The sequence below is a fragment of the Vulpes lagopus genome, chromosome 1 (genome assembly GCF_018345385.1).
Source record: "Vulpes lagopus strain Blue_001 chromosome 1, ASM1834538v1, whole genome shotgun sequence".
Classification (NCBI taxonomy): Eukaryota; Metazoa; Chordata; class Mammalia; order Carnivora; family Canidae; genus Vulpes; species Vulpes lagopus.
In genome coordinates, this window is record NC_054824.1 from 90,231,096 (window position 1) to 90,258,892 (window position 27,797).

Genomic DNA, 27,797 nt, shown 5'->3' on the forward strand with positions numbered 1-27,797 from the left:
AGCCAGGGGAATTTTAAAAAAGAAAACCATAGCTGGGGGCATCACAATGCCAGATTTCAGGTTGTACTACAAAGCTGTGGTCATCAAGACAGTGTGGTACTGGCACAAAAACAGACACATAGATCAATGGAACAGAATAGAGAACCCAGAAGTGGACCCTGAAATGTACGGTCATCTAATATTCGATAAAGGAGGAAAGACTATCCATTGGAAGAAAGACAGTCTCTTCAATAAATGGTGCTGGGAAAATTGGACATCCACATGCAGAAGAATGAAACTGGACCACTCTCTTTCACCATACACAAAGATAAACTCAAAATGGATGAGAGATCTAAATGTGAGACAAGAGTCATCAAAATCATAGAAGAGAACACAGGCAACACCCTCTTTGAACTCGGCCACAGTAACTTCTTGCAAGATACATCCACAAAGACAAAAGAAACAAAAGCAAAAATGAACTATTGGGACTTCATCAAGATAAGAAGCTTTTGCACAGCAAAGGATACAGTCAACAAAACTAAAAGACAACCTACAGAATGGGAGAAGATATTTGCAAATGACGTATCAGATAAAGGGCTAGTTTCCAAAATCTATAAAGAACTTCTTAAACTCAACACCAAAGAAACAAGCAATCCAATCATGAAATGGGCAAAAGACATGAAGAGGAATCTCACAGAGGAAGACATAGACATGGCCAACATGCACATGAGAAAATGCTCTGCATCACTTGCCATCAGGGAAATACAAATCAAAACCACAATGAGATACCACCTCACACCAGTGAGAATGGGGAAAATTAACAAGGCAGGAAACCACAAATGTTGGAGAGGATGCGGAGAAAAGGGAACCCTCTTACACTGTTGGTGGGAATGTGAACTGGTGCAGCCACTCTGGAAAACTGTGTGGAGGTTCCTCAAAGAGTTAAAAATAGACCTGCCCTACGACCCAGCAATTGCACTGTTGGGGATTTACCCCAAAGATTCAGATGCAATGAAACGTCGGGACACCTGCACCCCGATGTTTCTAGCAGCAATGGCCACAATAGCCAAACTGTGGAAGGAGCCTCGGTGTCCATCGAAAGATGAGTGGATAAAGAAGATGTGGTTTATGTATACAATGGAATATTCCTCAGCAATTAGAAACGACAAATACCCACCATTTGCTTCAACGTGGATGGAACTGGAGGGTATTATGCTGAGTGAAGTAAGTCAATCGGAGAAGGACAAACAGTGTATGTTCTCATTCATTTGGGGAATATGAATAATAGTGAAAGGGAATATAAAGGAAGGGAAAAGAAATGTTGGGAAATATCAGGAAGGGAGACAGAACATAAAGACTCCTAACTCTGGGAAATGAACTAGGGGTGGTGGAAGGGGCAGAGGGCGGGTGTTGGAGGGGAATGGGTGACGGGCACTGAGGTGGACACTTGACGGGATGAGCACTGGGTGTTTTTCTGTATGTTAGTAAATTGAACACCAATAAAAATTAATTTAAAAAAAAAGCAGTAGTGGTTTTTCATTACTTTGGGATACAATTTATACTCCCCAGTAATGCTTCTAGTTTCTAGCCTTATTTGGCAAGAAATCTTTGTCCACCTCTTTGACCATTTCTCATGGCATTCTCTCCCTTGGCTTATAGCACACCAGCCATGCCTGCTAGCCATTCATTTAAAGCTCATCTCAGATGTGACCTTATGAAAGAGGCCTTTCCTGATCATTCTGTCTGAGGGCCACACTCCTATTAATTCTCTAGCACAGCACCCTGGTTTTATTTCTTCACTTAATACTCTCAGAAGTGATCTTGTTTGTTTATTTTAATCTGTTTCTCCTACTGTGACATAGAGTTGTGGGCAGGGGTCATGTCAGTGTTCTATACCTGTGCCCAGAACTCTGAACACCATATATGGGAGTCTGTGAGGTGTGCTTGAAAACCACAGAATATGGTCTCTGGCAGCCTTGGATTGTTATCCTTATGGTGGCATTCATCGGCTGTTTCACCTTGGGCAGCCTACATATACTCTTTGAACTTAAGTTTCTTCATAACATGCAGATCATCATAATAACATCTATTATGTAGGTTTGTTATAAATATTAAATAGGTGGTGCATGTAAAGGATATGATACAGTTCCTAGCATATATACTAAACAATAAATGGTAGCTAATGTTGTTATCATGGAAACCCTCACTTAATGCCCAACCCCTTATAAGAACATGTGATAGAACGTCTGGTTGGCTTCAGACAAGCCGAGTGTCTGGTAGCCTTTACCCACCACATGCCAGGTGCCGCCGAACCGTAGCATGTCTGCACACAGATTGACACAGGTCTTTAAGACACTTCTAGAGTGTGTATTCAGGTAGGCCCCCTTTCCCTGTTTCCCTAGAAGCATTCTTGTTTCTGGAGGTATGTATATTTTGAAGTTTAGACGATTCTTCTCTAGAATTCCAGAATGCACTGGAGAGATCTGGAGGGTGACTCGGAGAGTCTGAAACAAGTGGCTCTTCTTCCCCAGGGAGTGTCAGGCCAGAAGTCATTCTACCCTGCTCAGTCTTACATGGAGCTGGATAAGGGCCAAATTCATGGAAAATAACTAGTGGTACAAATGATTATAACATTTATGATTTATTGGTACTTATCAAGTGGCATGTATTGTGTTCAGGGTTTCACAAACAGATGATCTTATTTAATAGGTTTGTTTTTATCATCAATTATATAATGTAGGTATTAGTGGTTCCCTTTTAGAGATGAGGAAATTAAGACTCAGAGTTTCACTCTGTTTGCCCAAAGTCATGTGGCTAGATCTGTCTGACCTCCTTCAATATATTACAGTTAAGATCTTGGTCAGAGGTCATGGAGTCCGACAAGGATCCTTGTCACTGGGCTAACCCAAGAGGTATGGATTTGTCCTAATGTCCTAAGATATGTTGTGATATCCTGACAGCTGGACCTATGGCCAGTGTCAATGACAATTTCTAACCACCTAAATGTCTTTGTGAATTATAGAGGAGGCTTCAGATATCATTTACTTTGGAACATCCAAGAAACGTTCATCAACCTTGAAGTTTATTGGGCAATATGGTAATGGTCTCAAAAGGTGAGAATTTTTTTCCCTTAAGGCATGTATTATTGGGAACAGTATTTACTTAGACACAAACTTACACAGAATGATCTAGGTTTGTAAAGGTTAATAATATAAACTTCAAAGTCCTACTTGTTTTGGGATTTCCATACCTATAACTGGCTTGGATCTTTATAACATTTGTAAATTTAATTCTCAACTAGGTGATGAATCGTCTTCCAGGTATTGAAGCAGAAGCCCTATACTTCCGAGCTTCCTTGAATCTCTGTGTTCTCTTTTTTCTCAGAGCATATGTTAGTATAGGTGTAATATGTGTTCACAGCTTATTTTATTAGTCTGCCTCAGTGTAAGGTGAGGACAAGGGTATATTATCACCTATGTGTCACCTGCTGCAGACAGATGATTGTTCTTTTCTTGATTTCTGGATAGCACCTTGTTTTTGGCAGTCATGTCTCAAGCAAGAGTGGAGAGCTGGATTGGTTCAAATCCATCAGCTCTACTTTTAGGGAAAAAGAAATCATTTGTACCCTTTCGGTGATGGGTCAGCAAAACAGTGGAGTTACTTCTATCAAAGAACAATTCATCGCAGTGATGAATCCACCCATTTCTTTATAGTATTTGAGATGTAAACCAGCATGTTTTCAATTTTTAATATAGTGGATCCATGAGGATTGGGAAGGACTTTATTCTTTTCACAAAGAAGGAAGAAACGATGACCTGTGTGTTTTTTTCTCAGACATTCTGTGAAACAGAAGGTCTTAGTGAGGTAAGAGTTGAGATTTTCCTTTGGTTTCCATAGTAACGGTCTTGTTTTCATTTACCATCTCAGGAGGTGAAGTCTACAACAGTTCTTTTCTGATTATGATTGAAAAATTTAGAAATGTATTTGGGAAATGGAGAGAGGGTGGCTGGATGCTCTGGGTTCATTGGAGGCCTATCCTCTTGACCTTTCTTGAGTGGGTTTTTAACTCCTAAGCAGTTTTCAGAATGTTTTCATTATCCATGTGCCCAAATCTCCCAGAATAAGAGGCTCCCTTTGGCACAGTGAGCTTTTTGGAAGGAGCCTGCAAAATACTTCTGCCATTTGTGCCATAAATGGATTATCATTTTAAGAATAAATATTGGAAAAAAATAAAGATGAAATCAGAGAGGGAGATAAACTATAAGAGACTCTTAATCATAAGCAACAAACCGAGGGTAGCTGCAAGGGAGGGGGGTGGGAGGATGGGGTAACTAGGGGATGGGCATTAAGGAGGGCACGTGATATAACAACCACTGGGTGTTATATAAGACTGATGAATCATTGACTTCTCCCCCTGAAACCAGTAATACATTATATATTAATTAATTTAATTTAAATAAAATTTAAAAATTAAAAAAATAATAAAGATAAATATTGGATTAAAAGGGTAGGAATACAAAATCTAAAGAAACTGAGTGCAAAACAGAGTAAAAATTGTAACCTCGGCGACCATAATTTCAACTCCATTTGATGACCTAGCTGTACTTTATTAATTAGCAGTATCTGAGTTTTACTATTCAGAATGTCCGTGTAATTCAATACAGCGAATGCAGGTAAACAAACTACCCAGCATGATTAGACCCTGTGGCAGGGAGAAAACCAGCAAAAGATCATCTGACCATCAAAGTAGTCACAAAATATAGGCAAACGCCTGTGAATTGGATTCATAACAAAATGAGGGTGTTTATAAACAATTCTGTCCAGTGAGTATGCACTTCTGCTGTTACAGAATTGTCAAAAGCAATGGGATAGATAGAAGGATTCGAGAGCCTTGATTGGTCAATGAGGGTTTTATGGAGAGAGTTCCCTTCACAGTGGAAAGGCTGGTATGTGGAGAGAAGTGGCGTGGAGCAACTCTCACACTTGGACAGGAGTATAGGATTTGGAAGGACAGTGGAGATGTGAAGTTGTTCCGCAGGGGTGCAGCATGTCCACTGGCAGCAATGGAGTGGGGCCTGGTAAGGAACAATCTGTAGGCAATAGGAAGTAGCTGAATGGGAGACTGCGATAAGGAAAAGCAATGCTTTAAGTATTTATGTTGCCATTTATGTATGTAAAGGCATGGAAAATTGGGCCAAAGCTGAGGTTATAGCATTCCTAAAATGGGCCATTCCCCCCCACCTCTTTTTTTTAAACTAAAACCGGCCACCCCTTCCCATTTCCATTTCTACTCAGGCAATCTCTTTCAACAATTTTAGCTGATTATTTTTCAGTATTTTTCCGTGCGTCTCTATATAACATACTGGTATTACTGTTTCTTGATTTGATGTATTATATGATAACTGCTCATTATAAAGGGATTTATATATATTATTTCCTGTGTTCATATCACACATACACACTTTTCCTATTCTCCACCCTCAACATAGCTGCATTATCATTCTATTTCTGCTAATGTTCAGTGTTTATAAGACTGTAAAAACACTATTCACGACTATATCATGTCATAAACTGTTTTTTCCTTTTTCTGCACAATTTTTTCTTTTCCTTGGAATTATTAGTTGTATGCTTGGTGTTCTATGTACCTACCACTGTCACTAAATATTGGCTGGGTTTTCTGTCTTTGTCACTATGTTAACCCCAGTCTCCAGCTGTGCTCAGCTGAGCCCCATCTTCCTGAAGACTCTGCTCTGGAGTCTTCTCCTGTGTTGCTTCTCGCTCTTGCTTTCCATGGCTAGTGTTCTGCTGTCCTCCCAGGATCTGCCCTTGTTAACAATCCTCTGTTAGCTTTCTTAGTAAAGGTGCATGAGAGGTCAAGTATTTTGAGACTTCATGTGCTTGAAAATATTTTTAACCTACCTGAGCAGTCAGTGATAGTTTGGGTTGGTGTTATTTGTAGGTTGGAGTGAATTTTCCCTCAGGAATTTGAAGCCATTCCTTCGTCATTTTCTTATTTCTAGCACTGTCATTGAGAAGTCTAAAGCCATTTTAATTTCTGAGTCCTGTGTGTGACATATTCTCCCCCGCGCCTCCCGCTTCTACTTTTTAAAGTCAGAGAGGGCAGCCCTAGTGGCTCACCGGTTTAGTGCCGCCTTCAGCCCGGGATGCGATCCTGGAGACCTGGGATCAAGTCCCACATCAGGCTTCCTGCATGGAGCCTGCTTTTCCTTCTGCCTGTGTCTCTGCCTCTCTCTCTGTCTTTCATGAATAAATAAATACAATCTTAAAAAAAATAAAAAATAAAGTCAGTAGAGTTATCTTTGTCTCCAAAGTTCTGATTTAAGTATTTTGCTTCTGGGTGGCTCTATTCACATATATTGTGCTGGTTGCATATTGGACACCTTCAATCTGGAAATACCTGTCCTTCAATTTGGAGATGTTTTTCTGTAATCTTTAATAATTTTCTTCCTTTCATATTTGCAACTTCTGTTCTTAGCGCTTGGACATCTGGAACGAGTTCTTTAATTCTCTTATCTTTTCCCTTCTATTTTCTGTTCTTTATATTTTTGTTTTGTTCTCTGGGAGATTTTTCTAACATCTATCTTCCAACCTTTTCATGTATTTTTTTTTCTTTAGTCCTATTTTTCATTTCCAAGAAGTGTTTTAAGTTCTCTCAATATTCTTTTTTTTAAAAAAAAGATTTATTTATTTATTTATGATAGAGAGAGAGAAAGAGAAAGAGAGGCAGAGACACAGGAGGAAGGAGAAGCAGGCTCCATGCCGACGCGGGACTTGATCCTGGGACTCCAGGATCGCGCCCTGAGCCAAAGGCAGGCGCCAAACCGCTAGGCCACCCAGGGATCCCCCTCAATATTCTTTTTTAAAGACATATAGTTCTGTTTCATGGATACAATATTTCCTTTTAGCACTCTAAATATATTAACAATGATTGATTTTTCTTTTCCCCTGAAATTTTCATCTTCCTCCTATGGTTTTTGTTTCAAATGATTTGCTTTGTTTGTGCCTGTTTATTCGCTCTATATTTATCATATTAGAGGCTTTTCTCAGATGGCTATCAATCCTGACTACTTTAAGGAGTATTCCAATAAAATTTGGATTGAAAGCTCTGCGAGAGTAGAATTGGGGTGGGAGGCTTGGCAGCTGTGAGCATCACAGTAGTGAGCTCTAGCTGTGCTGTATTATTGGGAAACCCTCAAGGTAATTTTATGACTTTCCTTTGGGGCTAGTCTGATATCTCAGGGAAGATTCCTACAGTCTTCTGCCTGAAGGCTTGGCTAAGAGCTTTCTGGGACCCAAATGAGAGAAGAGATCTGGGTCCTCAGCATCCAATGTGTACGCTTTTCATCCCTCTGATCTCAGTAATGTCCCCCTAATAACTGTGCCTGACATATCCTCTAATCTAGAAAGGCTTTGTTCCATTCTTTCTAGAAAATAAGCATCCAGTCGCTGTGAAGATAGGGGCCCTAGTGCCAAATGGGCTCCGGATGCTACTTCCAGTTCTCTTCTCCCTTGATCCCACCTCCTGAGTTAACTCATGCCATCAGTCTCTGAGCCTTTTAGGGTTATTCTGAATTGTAAACTGGCTGGTTTTCTCTTCCAACATTGCCCTCAGATTGATTTTCCTGGATATGCTTTCATGGACTGTTCAACTTCTAGACTGCTGGTACTGTTGCTCCTCTGCCATCCTTCCCATATTTCAATAGGAGCTGAAGTAGGTTCCATCTGTCCCCACATCATACAATGGAGCATTTCTGAATAAAACTCTAAGTATACATAATTGTTATGTGTCTCTTTCTTATAAAACTAAAGTACAGGGGGAAATTCTTAACTTTGTGTTTTGTAATTTGGCTAGATGAAGAATGGACTGAATTAGGATCAGACAAAAGGATGATGGTATTTATTTGTGTATTTCATAGTAAATTGATGTTTTTTTTTATATATATAGGTTGTGGTTCCAATACCTTCATGGTTAACAAGAACCAGAGAATCTGTCACAGATGATCCTCAAAAATTCTCAACAGAATTGTCTATAATTTTTAAGTACTCTCCATTTAGAAATGAAGCTGAACTGATGCAGCAGTTTGATGTGATCTGTGGGAAATGTGGTAAGATCATCAAAACTCTGAAGTTAAAAAAAAAAAAAAACAAAACTCTCAAGTTTTGTTGGAAGTATTTGTCTTTAATGTCTTTCAAAAGACACTTTACATATGCTTTTATATTTTTTCTATTTATAATACCATGTGGGATCTCACATGGGGGCAGTCATTCATTTTATCCATATGAATTCTGTTTTAAGTGAATCCAAATATGAATAGCTCTAAGTCCCTGACACTGGGAGAACGATTTGTACTTGCATGAGCTTGGTGCAGACTGGATGCAAAGACAATGACATAGTCTGTGACCATAGGGAATCCATAGTCCCTGCACTACATAGCAAAGTTAGGAGTTGATCCCATGTGTATAAGAGAGTTAGCATTGTATAAGCCCGTGAATCCAGGTGTCTGAGGCAGAGAGTTAGCAAAAGCTTTGTGGACATTTTCCAAATTAACAGATCTTTCTGTATATTCTGTATTTCTATATTCTTTTTTTTTTTGTATTTCTATATTCTTTTAGCCTGTACGAGCTTTCTACTAAACATGTAGAAGGCACTGAGTCTACTAACATTTTCCAGTGTCAGTTTTTCTCCAGACTTCTACCTTTCATATCTAGAACAAGACGAATCTTACTCTAGAGAAAACTGTGCATTTCCTTTTTGCAACTCTTTGATTTATGGAATGTATATAGTCAAATTTTTGAGAAATTTGTTTCTGACTTGGCTTATATTACCTTCAAAATTTCTTCTCTAATTTGTGGCATTTTGTTTAACAATGATATTTTTGTCATCCTTTCCCTTTTGTGTTAGACTAAAACTAGTAGCGGTTCAGTAAATATTAATTTCATTAATGTATACATGATAGACTTTTTTTTTTTTTAATTTTGAGAGTGTGTGTACAAGCAGTGGGGGAGGGGCAGAGGGAGAGGAAGAGAGAATCTTAAGCAGGCAGCAAATCAGCACAGAGCCCAATCTGGGGCTCAATCTCACAACCCTAAGATCATGACTTGAGCTGAAATTAAAAGTCAGGTGCTCAAATGACTGAGCCATCCAGGTGCCCCTAAACATGGTATATTTTAAGGAAAACTAATGTAATTTGTTAGTTGACTTTTAATTGTAAAATATTCATGTAAATACTAATGAAGGGTATACTATTTCTCGAATATTTTTCTAAGTGCCTTGTAAAAATTAACTCATTTAATTCTCAAAATAATTTATGAGATACACTGTAAATTACAGAAATTAGGTTCAAAGAGGTTAGGAACTTCATCTGTGTCATTGCACTGGTAAATCAGTGGTTGATTCAGGATTTAGACACAGGCATTCTTAATCACTGTCCTGTGCTGTTCTCTCTTGTGTTTTAGTACTACCAAGAGAAGTATAGTTGGTTGTTCTTTTAATTTCTCTGACAATCCTGCTGGTATCATAATCAATTTTGTAAAGAATTTGTATTATTTTGTTAACTATGCTTTAGGGCAGGAGTCAGCAAACTGTGGCCTGCAGGATCGAATCCAGCCATACTTGTTTCTGTAGATAGAGTTTTATTGTACTTCAGTCTCACACATTCATTTATATGCACTGTGGCAGCTTTCGTGCTACGATGTTGGAGTTGAGATGTGATTAGTTAGTTGTGACAGAGACCGTGTGGCCTGCAAAGCCTGAAATGTTTATTATCTGGCCTTTTACAGAAAAAGTTTGCCAACACCTACAATAGGGGCTAAAGCAATTCTTCATATTTGTACAAATTTTAAAAATTCATCTTTGTTCTTATGTGCATTGATTTCAGTTCCACCGACAAGAGCTTTACCTATAATGCAAATTTAGCTCATACTCCTAACAATTTTCATAATGCAAATTATGAAAAAAGTGCCAAAGTTTAAGAATCCATATTGAGAGACTTATAATGAATGGAATTGGAATAAGCAGTATAATGTAGAAAAACTCAACACTCTTTGGCAGAGAATGGAATTTGCTGTAACACTTATATCTTGGAACTTATCCAAGCATATTATTTACTAAAGTACACAAGGAAATTTGGTCTAGAGTAGGCTTAATTCCATAGAGGAGATAATAGCACCATGACTAACACTTAGTGTGAAGTATCAACAAGTCAAATGTCCTTTTTCTCTCTGCTAGGTACTTTGCTGGTTATTTATAACTTGAAGCTCTTGCTTAGCGGAGAACCAGAGTTGGATGTTAAGACAGACAAGGAAGATATACTGGTGGCTGGAGCCCTTGAGGAGTGAGTATTGTCTGTGTTTGACAGGATGTCTCTCCATAATGGCAGCAAGCTGGCTTTGGAGCTCTGCATCCTGGCTCTAGGTCTGAGGCCCCTTGGTCTTAGCCCTAGGGCAATTCATTTTATCTCAGTTACAGAGGAAATAGTGAGGCTAGACCACTGATTCCCAGACCTGGCTGACCCTCTGGATGACCTGGAGAGCTTCTTAAGAAGTATAGGATCTTGTCTTATCCCAGACTCTGCCAAGCTCCAGTTATCAGGACAAGGAATCAGTATTTTTCACATGTTCCCCAGGTGATTCAGAGGTAGCAGCACACTTGGGAACCACTGGAATAACGCTTGTAAGCTTCTCTAATTCTGAAACTCCTATTCTATGAATATTAAAACTGAAAAAAAAAGCCCTCAGAGTTCATTATTCATGGCATGTCATTAAAAATGAGCATCAGTATGGTGCGAAGCAAAAAGAAATATGATCAACTGACAGTTCAGAATGACCCTATGAACTACATACTTGCAGTTTATAAGTAAAAAAAAAATGACACATTCATTTTTCTTGGCTATTAGGGATCCATGGGAATGGGAGAATAAGGAAACAGAATAAGGAATGAGAGAACATGAGTAAAAAGTGTGGAGAAATAATGAAACAATGTCTAAACTTAAATTTCTCTAAAATAACTTTGTATTTGAAACTTACCAGCTTGAGCCCATGGTCTCTTAGTGTGAGAACTCTGGAGCTGGAAGGGATTGGAAGGAGTTAAATTCAATCTTATTTGATCTAAAAATCTTATAAAAATAAATTTTATTTATTTGAGAGAGATTGAGCATGAAAGCATGAGCAGGTGGAGGGGCCCGATGTGGAGCTCCATCCCAGGACGCTGAGAACATGACCTGAGCCGAAGGCAGACACTTAACTGACTGAGCCACCCAGGTACTCCCAATCTGATTCATTTTAATTAAATACTGGTATTGTCCAATGGAAATATAATGAGAGCCACAAATATGAACCATATATGAAGTTTAAATTTTCTAGTAGCCCCATTAGGAAAAGGTCAAATTAATTTTAATAATATTTTATTTAATCTGGTGTAAAGTGTAATTTTAATATGTATAATATTAATGAGACATTTTATACTCTTTTTTATCTACTAAATCCTTGGAACCTAGTGTGTGTTTTACATAGATAGCATGCAGCAGTTTGGACACATGTGGCCAAGTAGCTACCACATTGGACCATACAGTTTTAGATTAAGAGATTGAGACCTGAGTAACTACATAAACTTGACAAAGAACCTCTTTTACTTTTTTTTTTAAATTTTTATTTATTTATGATAGTCACATAAATAAATAGTTTGGGGCACATGGGTGGCTCGGTCAGTTAACTGTTGGGACTCTCTCAGAGAAAGAGAGAGAGAGAGAGGCAGAGACACAGGCAGAGGGAGAAGCAGGCTCCATGCACCGGGAACCCGATGTGGGATTCGATCCTGGGTCTTCAGGATTGCGCCCTGGGCCAAAGGCAGGCGCCAAACCGCTGCGCCACCCAGAGATCCCAGAACCTCTTTTACTTTTGTCTTTGAGGTGAAATTTGAAGGTCCCATCCCCAGTTTGAAAATGTAATGTTTGATAACATACTTTCAGATGATCTTTCCTACTTTTTTTCTAATTTACATTTTTCTTCATTTCATTGTTATAACAGTAATTCTTAATTTACACAGAAATGAAGGTTTTTTTCTTTTGGAAAAAAAAATCCAGTGTCATTACTGTTGTACAAATGCTGGGGACCCTTTTGGCAGCATTAACACACCGATATCAGAAAGGAGGCCCAGAACTATTACTGGCACCTCTGTCACCAACTCCCCCTCCCCTATTGGCCCAGCCTTTCTGCCTAACAGCTGTATCCAAACCCAACATCTCATGCTATTTAAAAGCTTAGAGCCCAAGTCTTCAAACAGTTATCTGTCAGAGTGCCTTGGCATTTCAGCACCAGCATCAGGAAACACATACATTATTAGAGAAATAATTTGACAGCTAATTTCTTTGGGAAAAAGTTCTTACTGTTTCTAGATTGTTTAATCGAGTCAGAAGCTTCTTAAGCCATTTAAGCATTTAATCACAAAATGAAGAAAATGGATCAGACCCAGGATATGTATAATTTAAGTTTGGAATGTTGACCACATTGGATTTCTTTTTTGTTTGGTTTTTCAGCAACATTTGTTTGTAGTTTAATCATAAGAAAACCCTTTTAAAGGCAGGGTGGGGGATTTTTATGAGGATGCATGTTGTAAAGAGGAGACATCATTTCTCTGCCAGCGGTGCCATCTATATATTTCATGGCTTCTGAGGAGTCTCACAATAGTGTCAAGGAGGGACAGCAGTACCACCTTCTGTGGGGGAATGATGTATATATAGTTTTCCCCTTGAAAAGTCAGTGAGCTCTGACATTAACACCCAATTCCTCTTCATGAAGGGACTAGAAAAACGTTGACTCTTGCAGCTGAAAGAATACTCTAGTCGAAGATGGATCTTTTTCTGATTCTTCTTCCATTTATGACTTCTGATTTTTGAACTTCTAATCAAGTACAGTTATATTATCTTGGTTTCGAGAACAAGTAGTTTACAGTGTAATAACTCCTTTGCCCCTTCTTTTTCTTGTGGTTATTGTGTCCCCTTAAAGTCACTGGGCATGATTCTTCATCTGTTCAAAACAAGTTTCAAACCTTGCAACTAGGCAATTTCCACCTTTGGTGTTAGATGGTGTGGTCCTGCTGATTCTGAAAATAATTTAATTTTCTACATAGAAATAGGAAAATTCAAGCTTTCCAGCTTTTTTTCTGTGTTTTTTCTACCTGTTTGGTTTACTATAAAGTCAAAAGTGAAACAATATTTTTAAAAATTTTAAAGAAAATAATTTATATATCATAATTGATTAATTTAAAAAATATTTTCTGTTTCCTGTAGTTTTTATTTTATTTTCAAAGATTTTATTTATTCATTCATGAGAGACACACACAGAGAGAGAGATGCAGAGACCCAGGCAGAGGGAGAAGCAGGCTCCATGCAGGGAGCCCATCGTGGGACTCGATCCTGGGTCTCCAGGATCACGACCTGGGCTGAAGCAGTGCTAAACCGCTGAGCCACCCAGGCTGCCCTGATTATTAATTTTTGTTATTTGATTCTAATGTTTTTTAAGTGTGATTTCTCATTTTCCTTTTTTCATTTACAATTTGTTTCTGAACTTTGTTATTATGTAGTCTTGGTAAGTCTCATTTCATAATGATTTCTTACTAAGTGGTTTTACAATAGTCCATTAAATTGATTCATTCTAACTTACATAACGATTTCTATATTTTTGGATGGTAGCATTGGTCCCACTGTTTCACATTATTTATGGGTAATATTGAAATAAACATTTTCTGGCAGATGGATTTTTTCTCTTCTTTTGAATTTTTTTTTTAAGATCAATTCCCTGGAAGGGAACTACTGAGTCAAAGTGTCTGAATCTTCATACAGTTATTGTGAATATTTGAATTGCAATCCAAACCCTTTTTTTGCTTCGGGCTAAGGCTTTGGGATGAGGGTCTACAACCATCATCCAACCATCAGCGGGGCCTTGTTTCAAGATGACAGTAACCTCATGAAAATTTCATTAGGAGTGATGTTCAAGCACAGAGGCAGTAGCATGTGCTTTGGCAATATCACTGTAAAGACAACCTGTTTTCACTTAAATTTTAAAAAAATTATGTAGATAGATAAGTCATCTCAGAATTTCAGAATCAGCAGAAGTCTGTATTTAACGTGTGATATATTAAATCAGAATTTGAATCTGTGAATGTGGCATGTGGAGAGTGCCAGGGAATCATACATAGTTTCAGGGTGATATGCAGAAAGTGGGCTGTATCCGCAGGGAAAGAATCTGCCATGTTAAATTTAGGCAAAGTGCCCTAAAAGGGAAGAAGACAACATGAAAAAGAACTTTGGAAGGAATCAAAAGAAAGTTAAGACTTTGGAACAAAGTGGCAGGGGAAGGGGTGAGAATATGGAATATTAATGAAAATAATAGTGAACTAATGATGGGAAACAAGATGTTTCTTCAGAGACAGCTTAGACAATGTTTATTTGTTAGTTTATGTTGTGGTAATTTTTGGAACTCTGGACCATGTCCCACATCTCAAATTTTTGCAAATTTTACCCCTCCCAAGTCCCCCGCACCCTTTGAAGTAGTCAAAACAAAATCAAGTTACTTTGTTCTTTCCTTCTCCCTGGTGACTGTTAGTAGCTTTTAGTAACAATCACACAGATGATTAAAATCAGAGTAATTTGCAGAGGTCCCCTATTGATTGAATACAGTAGGACTGAGCAAATGGAGATGACAGGTGGTAGATGGGAGGGTTTAAGATCCCTCACGTGGGGTTAGTATAAGTTGGTGTCTGCAAAATCGACAGAGCTATAATTCCCCTTCAGTATTCCTTACCCAGAGAGTCTGTGTGGACAGCAGGTTTGGAATGACTCTGTAATTCAGACGTTTTAAATTTAATTCATAGGACTTAGAATTCTTTTTTTTTTTTTTTAAGATTCTATGTATTTATTCATGAAAGACACAGAGTAATAGGCAGAGACATAGGCAGAGGGAGAAGCAGTCTCCCTGCAAGGAGCCTGATTTGGGGCTTGATCCTGGATCCTGGGATCACACCCTGAATTGGAGACAGATGCTCAATCACTGAGCCACTCGAGCATCCCAGGACATAGAATTCTTTATGTGGATACCAGTATAGAATTATAATTTCATAATCGAGATCTTGAAATTTCATAGAAGATATGCCGCCAAATCCTGGATCCAAGTGTAAGTTTTCTTTACACTCTCCTGTATCTCACTCTTCACTTTGGTCTTCTTGGTGGCCCAGCCCCTGCTCCAGGGACAGTAGTCTTGGGACAGAGGGTGGAGTGGGCCTTAAGTAGTACACAGATATGAGTGAATTCAAAACTACTCAAACGTGCGTAAATGCATAAATCAGTATAACAGTGCTTTCTCATTTTCTACCCCAACCCCTCCAGTCTTTCTTCTACTATAGAAATAATTTTGCAGCTTGGGATCTTTAAGTATATCATCTAGATTTTTCAGTATTTTTCAGTTTATATTAAATTCATACTTTTATTCTCCTTAGCTCTTTCTTTTGAAATAATTTCAACTTTTCCAACAGGGTTGCAAAGATAATACAAAGAATTCCAATATATCTTTGCCTCAGCTTCCCCAGATGGTGATATCCTATCACATTTGCTTCATCATTCATCTTTTCCCTCTTTTTCTCTTTTTGCACAGCAGGGACCCATGCATTCCTTTTAATTTATCAGTATATCCTTTAATACTATCAGTATTAATTTTGTGGTTAAAATTGTCCTAGAATTGGCTACTGGGAACCTGTTCAAGCTGGCTTTTGTGTTCTTTTGACATATCACCATCATTTTTGAACATTTCAGCATCCTAAGATATTCCAGGCTCATATTATACTTCTGTTGCTGTAACACAATTGACCATTCCTCCAAGGAGTCCTGGTTTCTTTCATTGGATAATCGTATTCCTCTTTTTTAAAATGACTTTTTAAAAATGGATGTGAAGCAATAAATTACTATACATTGGTATATAACACTTTTTTGTAATATTCAGTTATTTTACATTGATGTATTGTACCTCAAAACTCATGGGCCCTTAGACTGACTTCACTTTTTCACTATTTTAACAATGGTGATCTTTATGCTTCTATTTTGGGGCACTTGCACAAGTATTTCTTTATTATCGATTCTCAGAAATAATATTGCCAGATTAAGTGGTAGTAATTTTAAATTTAAATAGTACTAAATTACTGTACAAAAAGCTTAAACTGTCTGTGCACCTAACCAATGAGCTGAGTTTTGTCAATGCCCCATTTTCACTAAGATACAATGTAATCAAACCTTAAAAATTTTGCCAGGTAGATTATTTCTCTGTGCTTTGTTTTCTTCTGATTTTGACAATATTGATTATATTTTAATGTTTTGTGGATGCTTACTTTGCTTCCATAATTTGCTTGTATCTTTCGCTTATATTTGTATATTTCTATTATGTAGTTTTATTGATTTTTTTTTTAGGAACTTTTATTTGGTTCTAGCTATTATTATTTTGGATGTTAAATATGAGGAAAATATTTTCTCCAGTCTGACACTTAGTATTTTTTTTTTTTTAGATTTATTTATTTTTGAGAGAGAGAGAACACTAGTACGAGCAAGCAAGCAGCAGGGAGGCACAGAGGGAGAAAGAAAGAGAATCTCAGGCAGACTCTCCACGGAGTGTGGAGCTAATGCAGGACTTAATCCCAGGACTCCAGGATCATGACCTGGGCCAACACTGAGAATTGGGTGCTTAACTGACTAAGCCACGTAGCTGCTCTGACATTTGACCTTTTTTCAATTAAAATTTGTATTTAGATAATTATCAACTCTTAAGCAGTTAAATAACATAGAAAAAGCCTGGGTACCCTTTGCTCAGGTTTCCCATTGCTGTTACTTTGCTAAACTTACAATACAATATCACAACCAGGGTATTGACAATGATGAAATTTACCCAGCCTGGTGCAAATCCACCAACACATCAGCACAAGGATCCTTCTTATTGCCTTTTATAGCCACATACACTCTCTTCCCTCTCTCTCCACGAGACTTTTATTATCACTAGTATTGTCCTTTGTCTAATAGAAATTTTTGATATTTTAATGTCAAATCTGTCAATATTTTTCTTATTTTTCTTTATGAGTTTCTTTTGCGTTTCTAAACTCAGATGTTCCTTAACCAAATATATTTTCTTTTAGTATTTGTATTTTATTTCTGTAGCTTTTTAATCTATGTGGAATTTATTTTTTGAGCATGGCATGTACATGAGGTAGGACAGATTAATATTTTCTAATGGATATAGCACTTTTAAAATAGTTCAGCCTTTACTATTTATTTGAAATGCATCAATGATATAAACTAAATTCTCATTATATATGGATCTGTTTCCGGATGGCCTAGTTCTTTTCATATATTTTTTTTTGCTCTCAATTCATTAAAACTTTTTAATTGCTATAGCCTTTATAATGTGTTTTGATATTTGGTAGGGCAAGTACTCCTTCACTGTCCTTTTAAAAATATTATGATTGTTCTTGCAGATGTTCTTTTCCATATGAATTTCAAAATCAGCTTTTCAAGTTTTATTACAAAAAATGCTCTTGGGATTTTGATTGGATAGTCCATTGAATTTATGGATTAATTGGGAAAGAACTGACAGTTATGTTTTTGTTCTTATTTCAGTCTTTTATATAGTTGAGTGGAGTTCTACATCATTATATATATCATAGTAGTTAAGAATCAGGCTTTGGTAGTTAGGCTATGAGTTCAATTTATAGTTCTATAAGCTGCGCTAATTTAGGGAAAATAGTTAACCCTACAGAGCCTCAATTTACTTATCTGAAAATGGCAATAACAATAGTAGTAGTAGTAGTAATAGTAGTATTATTAGGGTTGTTATGAAGCTTAGGCGATGTATGAACTGAAAAGTGCTTAGACCATTACCTGGCACAGAGTGCATACTCAATAATTGTTAGATATTATTATATCTTCATATAGGTCTTGTACATTTTTTTTAAGTTCATAGGTATTATGACTTCTTGGCATTCAAATAAGATTTTTCTCCACTGCTTTTTCTAATTATTGTTAATGTGCAGAAAGGAAAACCATTGATATTTATTAAAAACAGATTTTATTTATTGGAGAGAGAGAATGAGTAAGTTGGGGGAGAGGCAGAGGGTCTCTAAAGCAGACTCCACTAGACCCCATGACCTTGAGGTCATGACCTGAGTCAAAATCAAGAATCAGGTGCTTAATAGACTGAGCCATTCAGGCATTCCTAAACCATTGACTTTTGACTATTGATTTTATATCTCACCATTTACTAAATTCTTTATTCTAATAGTCTTCAGTTGGATTTTCTCTATAAGCTTTATTTGCAAATAATGATAGTTTTGTGTCTTCATTTCTATTATTCTATTTTCTTGTTCTAACTAATTAGTTAACTCCGAGTGGTAATAACAGACATGATTTTTGGTTTGTTTATATCTTAATGGAATTCTTTTATCTTTGACCGTTAGGTGTGATATTTGTTCTAGTTATTATTCCTTTTAATCAATGCCTTTTGTCAAACTTAGGAAGTCATTTTATTTCTAGCTTATTGAGTGACTTTTATTTAATTTTCATATCAGGAAATTGGTGTTAAGTTTAAGTCAATGCTTTTTGACATCTGTTGAGGTGATTTCATTGTTTCTCTTTTAAACTGTTTAAATAGTATATTATTCTAGTAAAGTTGTGATATTGAACTATCATCCTTCCATTCCTCAAATGAACCCAAATGGTTCATGATGTAGTAGTATTCACTGTGTTAATTTCACTAGTATTTTATATAATATTTTTTGCCCTTATGCTTACACATGAGACTGGGCTATAATTATGCTTTTATTATACTTACTTTATTTAGTATTGGTGTACAGATTATGGTAGAGTGAGTTGAGAAGTTTTTCACCTCTTTTGTTGATTTGGAAGAGTTTACATAAAATGAGCCTGTTGTTTGCCTGTGGGTTTAGTAGATATTCTCTGAAAAATCTGTGGTCTTATCACTGTCTTTGTTTTTACTTTCATTACTTTTGAATTGTTCTATAACTGTTAATCTATTCATATTTTTAAATTCTTGGGTCAAGGGACACCTGGGTGGCTCAGCTGTTGAACATCTGCCTTTGGCTCAGGGTGTGATCCCGGGATCAGGGATCGAGTTCCACATCGGGGTCCCTGTGAGGAGCCGGCTTCTCCCTTTGCCTATGTCTCTGCCTTTCTCTCTCTGTGTCTCTCATGAATAAATAAATCTTTTAAAAAAATTCTTGGGTCAAATTTGTCATTTATAATTTCTTATAAAAATATTTATTTAGATTTGTAAATTTGTTGATAAAATATTCTTATCAAATTTCTGTTTTATCCAATCCTATAGTTGTATCCACTTTTACTACTTTTATTGCATGTTAGGCCATCTCTTTTTCTTTGCCAGAGAGGTTTGTTGTTTCAAGTGTCTTTAGAAACAAAATAATTCTGGATTCTTTTTAAGTCTACTAGGTTTATATTATATATTTCTTATTTTCTCCTACGTTCTTTGGATTTATTTTACTTTTTCTGCTTCCTTGAGGTGTATCTTTTATTTGTTTACTTTCAACCTCATTTGCTAATCTAAATTGAGGCTTTATGCATCCTCCTAGCCCCATCTCCTACATTATGGCTCTATTCTACAGATTTCAAAAGTAGAACTATCATTATTGCTTCCTTTTTTTTTTTTTAAGATTTATTTATTTATTTGTTTGTTTGTTTATTTATTTATTTATTTATTTATTTATTTATTTATTTATTTGAAAGATAGGCAGAGAGAGCATGCGAGTGGAAGGAAGGTTAGAGGGAGAGAAGCAGAACCCCTGCTGAGTGTGGAGCCCAATGCAGGGCTCATCCCACCATTCTGAGATCACAACGCGAGCCAAAACCAAGTTCAACAAACTGCGCCCCCAGGCGGCCCCCCCAGCTTTTTAAGATTTACTCATTATTGCTTATTTCTAAATAGTTTATAAATTCCATTTTGATTTTCTCTTTAGCTCAAGAGTTACTTTTAAAAAGTATTTTAAAAATCTACAAGTACATAGATTTTTGGGGGGTGGTGTCAAATATCCTTTTATTGTTTTGATTTTATTATATGGTGATCAGAGACTGTAGATTGCATTATTTCTGCTCCTTGAAATTTGTTGAGATTTCTTGTGGCCTAATGTTTTAAACATTGGAAAAATTGTGAATCTCTGAAAAAAGTTCTGTAACATCAAGCTTTTAATTATTCAGCTCTTCTATTTCTTTTTCCTATTCAATCTCTCAATTTCTGAGAGCAGTGAGTCTTATAGCGCCTATGTTTTTGTCCTATACTGTTTTTTATTCTAATTTTTGCTGTATATGTTTCTGAGTCATTAGATCTATGGCACATACACATCTTAAGGAACCTTTATCAATATAAAATATCCTCTGTATTCCAGTTAATACTTTTTAATAACTTTGTTTCTATTTTTGTCTGACATTAACCTATGTTTGCTTGATTTTGGTTAACTTTTCTTACCATATATTTTTCTACTGTTTTATTCTCAACAGTGTGTTTAATTTCAATTTGTCTCTTATAAATGGCATATAACTAGATTTGTGACTCAGTCTAGGTGCTTCTATCTTTTAATAGGAAATTTATGTAGTTTATGACATCTGCTATGGCTGGACTTACTTTGCCCTCTCATTTTATGTTTTATATTTAATTTGGTTCTTTGGTTGTCATTGGTTTGGTCTTGGGTTTGTTTGTTTAATTTTGTTCTAATTTTTTTCTCCCCCTTTGTGAGATTGGTTGATTTGTGATTTTTTTTTGCCAAGAAGGAAGTTTCATTTTTTTTTCTATTTCAGTATTTGAAAATTATTTGTTCCATTCTGTTTTTCACAGTGGATTACCTTACATTTTAAATAAACATATCTAAATTTAGTCTTCTTATCATAGTGTAAAGTTAATTAATATGCTCCCATACCAGTTCTACCTTTTCTGATTATTATTCTGTTTGAATTTATTTATAACACTTTACAATATTATATCATACCCTGCATAAATAGACTTATTATTTAGACTAAATTATTTAGACTAAATTATAAGATTTATTATTTTTCTTTGCTTACCACACCATTTTTCATCCTTTATCTTTTTATTCACTCATTAGTTCATTTGCTGGGTTATATCCTCAAATAATTATTTCAGAGTACATTGGAGGTAAGTTTTTTGGAAACTTGTATCCTTAAAAGTGTCTATATTTTCCCTTTCCTTATTAATATTTGTTTAAATGAGTAAAGAAACATTGATTCAAAAATCAATGTTTTGGAGCACCTGAGTGGCACAGTAGGTTAAGCACTTGACTCTTGGTCGTAGACCTGTCTTGATCTCAGAGTTGTGAGTTCACGCCCAGAGTTGGGCTCCACAATGGGCGTAGAGCCTACTTTAAAAAAAATTAAAGTTTCTTTCCATCAGCACTGTTGCTCATTTGACTTCTTGAATTCATGTTGTTAATGAGAAGTCTGATGTAGATGTCATTACTGAATTTTTGTAAATTACTCATTCCTCCCCCCGCCCCACACCAAATAGCTTTTAGGAGTTCTCTTAACTTTAAATGAAATTCCACAAAGTGTCTATCTGTGGGTTTTGACTTTTTAAAAATTCTTCATACTCAGGAATCTTGTCCTGCAGATTCTTGGGGGACTTCTAACTTGCTTATTTCACATTGGTTCTGCCTTCAAATAGATCTAGACCTAGCCATTTAGCATCTCCTCTACTGCTATCCTTGTCTAGCCCACTGTCAAGTCTCCCCCGGGGGTTATTTTAGAGGGCCTTCCACCAAGCCACAGGTCTCTTTGCTCCCACCCTTTCATCCTTTGAAAATTATGCCAACCTTGCGATTCTAGCAGCCATAGCAGTCTTTAAAAAACTCTCTAGACAAGAGTTCCCTGTGACTTCCCATTAGACTCAGAGGGAAAGTGAAGGTCTTTATAATGCTCTGCTGTATCCTATGTGATATTGTCCTCTGTAATCTGACTACTTGTCCCACTCCTCTCTAGGCACACAGCGCTCCTTACTATTCTTTGTTGGGTTTCAGCAGGAGACAAGTATGTGTTCATAATTCCCACTTGATTCTGTCTATGTCTTTGATTTTTTTTTAAATAGTCCTATATGTAATGGCATGATCTGTCAGCAGAGACATGAAGCCAAACTGAGGATTGGGGGGAGGGGCATTTGCAGTCTATTGCCATATTAACTTTTCCTGTGTCTAGTAAGGTACAAACACAATTTAAAAATGTGGACACCAGACCCGTGAGTCCAGTTCTGTCCATTAAGTTGAAAGAACCAGAACCTCAGGCTCACAGGCAGGAGAGTCCTGGGAGGTGCGGCTGTTGATCCTCTGATGCCCACTCCAAGTCACATTGCAGCACCGTTCCTCAGGCCAGTCCTCCCTGGAGGCAACTGGTACATTATAGAAAGAATGGACTCTATAGTTGCTTAGAACTGGTTTCTAGTCCTGGTCCTTCCCCTGAGTAGCTGGCTGTAGATGGATTCATTTTGCCTTCACTCATTCAGTAGATATTTATTAAGTGTCAGGCCTTGTTTTAGGAGCTGGGCGATATATTAGGGAACAAAACACAAATATCTCTGCCCCAAAATGGCGTGAATTCTATTGGGAGAGCTTTCATTCTAGTGATAAATTATCTATGGCCTCTGAACTTCAACTTCACTGTTTACATCTACAAAAATGAGACTGTATATAGCATCATCTACTTAGTATCAATGCTGTAGAAATAGAATAGACACAGTACCTGGCACATGGAAGTTCCAAATGCATTTTAGTTGCCTCCATTCTGCTTTTGCCTACAACACTTCTTTCTGGCACTACTGTTATAGTACTTTGGAAACTAACCCAGTGTCTGATATATAACAAGCAACAAGTGAATTCAGGTAAACTGAATTGAATGCCAATGTCTAAGTAATTTTCTAAGGATGTGTGAAAGTATCTACTTTCATTGGATGGTACTGGCGCTCTTAGTAGTGGCTTCTACTCTCCTCTGTCCTTGAAGATCATTGGAGATCTTTATTAGGGGCAAGAGGGGATTTTGGGAAATTTTGTGAAGTGCTCCTGTTACCTTTGAAATTTCTTTTGGGTTCCAAATTGTGAAGACTTGATCACTCCTATAACATTTTTCCTGATTCCCTTTTGGGGGTTAAGACCATGTGAACATTGTACCTGTTCTATTATGCATGTGATTTCCCTGTGCCATGTTGCTTTTGTGACCTGTCTTTTTAAGATTATAAGTATTTTACATATTCAACTTTATGAGAAAATGCAAGAAAGCATAGACTCTAGTAAAAAAGGCATGTCATGGAATTGGCTGTCACTGAAGGGGCTTGTCATACCCCTGGAATCCATCATGGCTTAGGATCTCAGGCAACTGGAGGAACCCATCTTAAAAAACAACGCTGAGTGATGATATAATGTGGAATAATGGAGTTGAAATTTTGTGCTAAGTAATGTGTTAAAATTAGATTCCACATTGCCAGTGTGTTCCTAAATTGACAGTCATTGGGCAGTATTCCATAACGTCTCTAGTTTATGTCTTAACTGAAGTTACAGCTTCAAATTATAATGTGCTGCTTGCCATAGCATGGTTATGACAAGCACTTTCATTAATTTGCATAGCTTATAACTTTTCTTTTAAATTACCTCTTTGAGTTGACATTTCTCTTAGGTATAATCCACCCTAGTATTAAATTTGGTTAGCCCCTTCATAGTTCAGAATCTAAACTAGTTAAAAATCCTTATGAACTTCCTTATATTCAAGATAATATAGGCCTTGTTAATTTCAACTTTAAGGACTCCTCAGAGATTTTGTAGGGACTTTAGCAATAAATTTAGAAAACAATTTTGGTTATAATATGCAGTATTTTCATGAATAAAAATATGGCACTTCTGAGCTATTCCAAAAGGAATCTAACTTATTGCCTGGAGTTTAGAGTCATTTTTGTCAACTGTGGACCTTACAAGGGCAGTTCAATGGGAGTCTGTTGTCTGTGTACCCATTGTGGATAGATGTAGAGGGTGTCCTATATCCAAATACTGCTTCTCTCTTTCAGACAACCATTTTTACATACTGCCCTGTCCAGCATGTCTACCAAGCAGTGATTCTCAAAACTTGCAGAGTTAAAGGAATCACCTGGGTAACTTAAAATTTACATTCTCAGACTCCAGCCACAGAGAATCTGAATTAGTAGATAAAGGAGATATGATACGGCCACAGGACCTCTCTTTCTGGCCCCTTTCCTGTCCTTTACAGTTTGGTGACCACACCAACCTACCCATGATAGGCCACATATGGAGCAACACTTAAAACAGCAACAAAACACTGTGGATAGATTGGGAGAAGAAAGAGGCCACACCGAGGCCACAGCCACAGCTGGAGACTGATTTAGAGACTTCTTAAGAATTCCCAAATGCTAAGCAAGCGACAAACGCATAGACTATTCCATCTGCTGTTATATTCCACAAACTTTCAAGCCAGTTTCTGGCTTAAAACACTCTTACTTCCCCATATCTATCATGTGACTGTGCATGCACCTGTTGGGGGGGAGCACCCTCTCTTCTTTTCTTTAGTTGATTATAGCCAGTTAAATAGAAAAATGAGAGAGAGATACAGATGAAGAGATATGGCACTTCTGGCAAGATTCAGGACAGAAAAGAAAGCAAACAAGAGAACACTTCTTGAGAAAAATATGTGAAGTAGTTCCTGGTTGGTGGAAAATAACAGTATTTTTTTTCTTACATCTTTTTTTTTTTTCTTACATCTTTTGAAGATAACTTAGTACACTTCTATTTCAGTTTCCGTAGTAACTGGCTTTATTTATAAAAATTGATAGTATCATCATTGAAGATGATCAATCATTAAAAGTCTTTCTTGTAAAGGGAAATCCCTGTTGTTCATTCTAAATTAAGCCAAGAAAGTCCTGAATAAATATCATTGATGCAACAAATATTTATTGATGAGGATGCTAGCCTCGTGGGTTTACAACCGGGAGGGGTTGTAAACTAGTTAAAAATAGTGACAGTGACAGTGACACACCACTAAGTGGCAAGTGCTCTGATGGGGAGTCACAGAAGAAGAAGGGGAGCACCAAAGCCACATGATTCACCCAATCTTGTGGAGTGAGGGAAGGCTTTAAGAGGTTAGGAGATCTCAAGTTGCACTGTGAGGAGGGTAAAAGGAGTTAGCCAAAAATGGCCAAGGAATTGGGTATAAGAAAGCCTGACCCATATCTAGAGAACTGAGAGTGGTCCTCAATGCCTACAGTAACTACAGCTGGCACTTGGTGGGGCTGCCCACCACTGCCCAAGTTAAGTGGTGGCCAGATCGCCAAGGATCTGTGCTAAATCCCATGAGCCCTTCCAGTGAATTTCCTAACATAGAGGACATCCTGAGGATCACCAGCACACCTGCTATGCCTGTTTACCTATAGATATTTATTGGATGAGGACAAAAAGTGAGCTATCAAATGGTAGAAATACTTGTTTCCTTATTTGTTTTAATATCTTTTTTTTTTTTGTATAATGTCTTTTTTAAACCTAAACTTGTCTAGCCCAATTTGATCTCTCATCATTATTTCTCAAATTCTCAAACTTGGCTTTGAATTACTTTTGACTTTTACTCTCAAATGACAGAAATGTGTTAGCTTTTAGGAGAGTCAAAGAAAGCTACTGGTTCTAAGGGCAATTTTTAATCAAGAGATCCAGAAAGGATTTGAAGCCCTTGGAATATTTATAGTGTCCCAAGGTGACACTTCCCCCCCCCCCTTTTCTTTTAACAGGTGAGGATTTACTTGACTGTGTAACTTCTGGTGTAGTAAAAGCCACCTACGGTATTATGTTGCTATACCGTAATACAGATAGCTTCTCTGGTCATGTTCAAGATACAGTAGTATTTATGGAATAATAGCCATGGACCAGATACATTTATATATATTTTATTGGGAAATTCTACTCAAGTCTTTCTTGAAAATAATTTCTTTTTAAACAATTAAAGAATTCCTAAAGGAACTTATGACCAGCCAGGAAATCTTTGGATTTCTTACCGGCTTTATCTTCATTTTGGTAAATTCCTTAAAGCTCTGCCCTTTCTTATGGAGTAACTGGTAGTGATCTGTGACTCTGTTGAGCAGTCCCCCTTAGACAAGCTTTCTGTTTTTTTTTTTTTTTTCATCATCTTTGTCTCCCTCTGGACTGAAGTAGTATTGTAAACATGGTGGGCGTAGGGCTCCCTCCTTTCTGTTTGACCTTGTACCCTTCATAGTAATCTTTTCTGGGGCCCAGTAGATAAAGAACGCTACTTCCCAAGCACAGCTGGGCTTGTTTTTGATCTTTATTTCTCATCTAATTGGAGAGGATTTACAGTTCATAAATGGGCTCTAATAGGGAGCGTCCCTGGAGTTAGTATACAGCAACACAGTGATTTCCCAGCAACCTGTGGTTTTACAGGGGTAGCTTCCTTCACAAGGCTATTTACGTTATGTCTGCTCCCGCTTTATTGCCTTTCTGTCCTTTAATTTTCTCCTTTCTCCTCTCTCACTCACCACATCATCAGACTTCTCCCCTCGGCTGGCCATAAATACTTAATACTTATTGCACTTACAGAATGAAGTTTAATATTTATTGTTCATGATTTCCCATGCAAATTAAGCATTTTTATTGTATTTCTCTGTTTATAGTAACTTCATGGAAATGTTTCTTATTCGTGGGGGCCTAGATTTTTTTTTCCCTCCTGTTATTTTTGAACAGGGGGATAGTTTTGTTTGAATTGGTTTTACCCTTTTGATCCAATAGCTTTAATGGATAGTGTATTTTCTATTGCTGGTGTACGTCTACTTAGCATCAGTTGCCAACAAAAATTCAGTTCTAATCAAAGTATAGGTGATTTATATAGCCCTTTGCATTTAGAAGCCTGCCTAATGAGGTATGTGAGTATTGCAAGGTTTGCTGGTGCATCCTCTACAGTGTGCCTTTTGATATTTTCTATTCTAGTTTTCCAGAGAGATGGTCATTCAGAGCCTACACATCTGTTCTGTATTTTGAACCTTGGATGAGAATATTCATTCAGGCCAAAAGAGTTAAAACAAAACACCTATGCTATTGCCTCTACAGACCCAGGTAACTCACTTTCTTTCAATTAACTTCATAGAGTTTTTATTATAAAATCAATATTGCCCCCCCTTCCCCAAATTGTCAAGGTGATTTGATAGGTGATTTGATAAGAATTTTACAATTTGATAGTAAGATTTTATAATTTGATGGCAAGGTTTATACTCTTGTAAATAAAATTCAGACTGCCTCTGAAAGGTTTGCTGAAGAGTAATCATGTGTAACAAATATTTGGCCATAATAACAACACACTGCCGTGAACTCTCTGAAGTTAGAGAATCATTCGAAGTAGGAATTAATTTTTTTATGAATCCTAGGTTCTTTGTTTATGATAAGTTCCATTAAAAAAATCATAGTTCACTATGTGTTCTGTTTACCCAAGGTATTTGAACTATTAAATTATACATATATGTGTGTATATATTATGTGTAGAATGAACATATTTATAAACACAAATTTGGTTCACTTATATTTTACCATAAACTAGTTAACATACATAACCAGACATAGTTACAAATTTTTCTTGTGATGAGAACTTCTAAGATCTACTCACTAGCAACATTCAAATATGCAATATAGTATTGTTAACTATGCTGTATATTACATCCCCATGACTTAATTATGACTTAATTAT

The 27,797-nt window shown here is 36.9% G+C and overlaps 1 protein-coding gene across 1 annotated transcript in view; it reads left to right on the forward strand.

Annotated features, from left to right (window-relative positions):
* The window catches only part of MORC1 (MORC family CW-type zinc finger 1), a 162,059-nt gene that overhangs the window by 14,770 nt on the left and 119,492 nt on the right, over positions 1-27,797 (forward strand). The window contains exons 5-9 of the mRNA XM_041748544.1: positions 3,002-3,092; positions 3,735-3,843; positions 7,946-8,105; positions 10,229-10,334; positions 27,047-27,172. Coding sequence (XP_041604478.1) covers positions 3,002-3,092; positions 3,735-3,843; positions 7,946-8,105; positions 10,229-10,334; positions 27,047-27,172 — 592 coding nt within the window. The remainder of the gene's footprint in view (positions 1-3,001; positions 3,093-3,734; positions 3,844-7,945; positions 8,106-10,228; positions 10,335-27,046; positions 27,173-27,797) is intronic.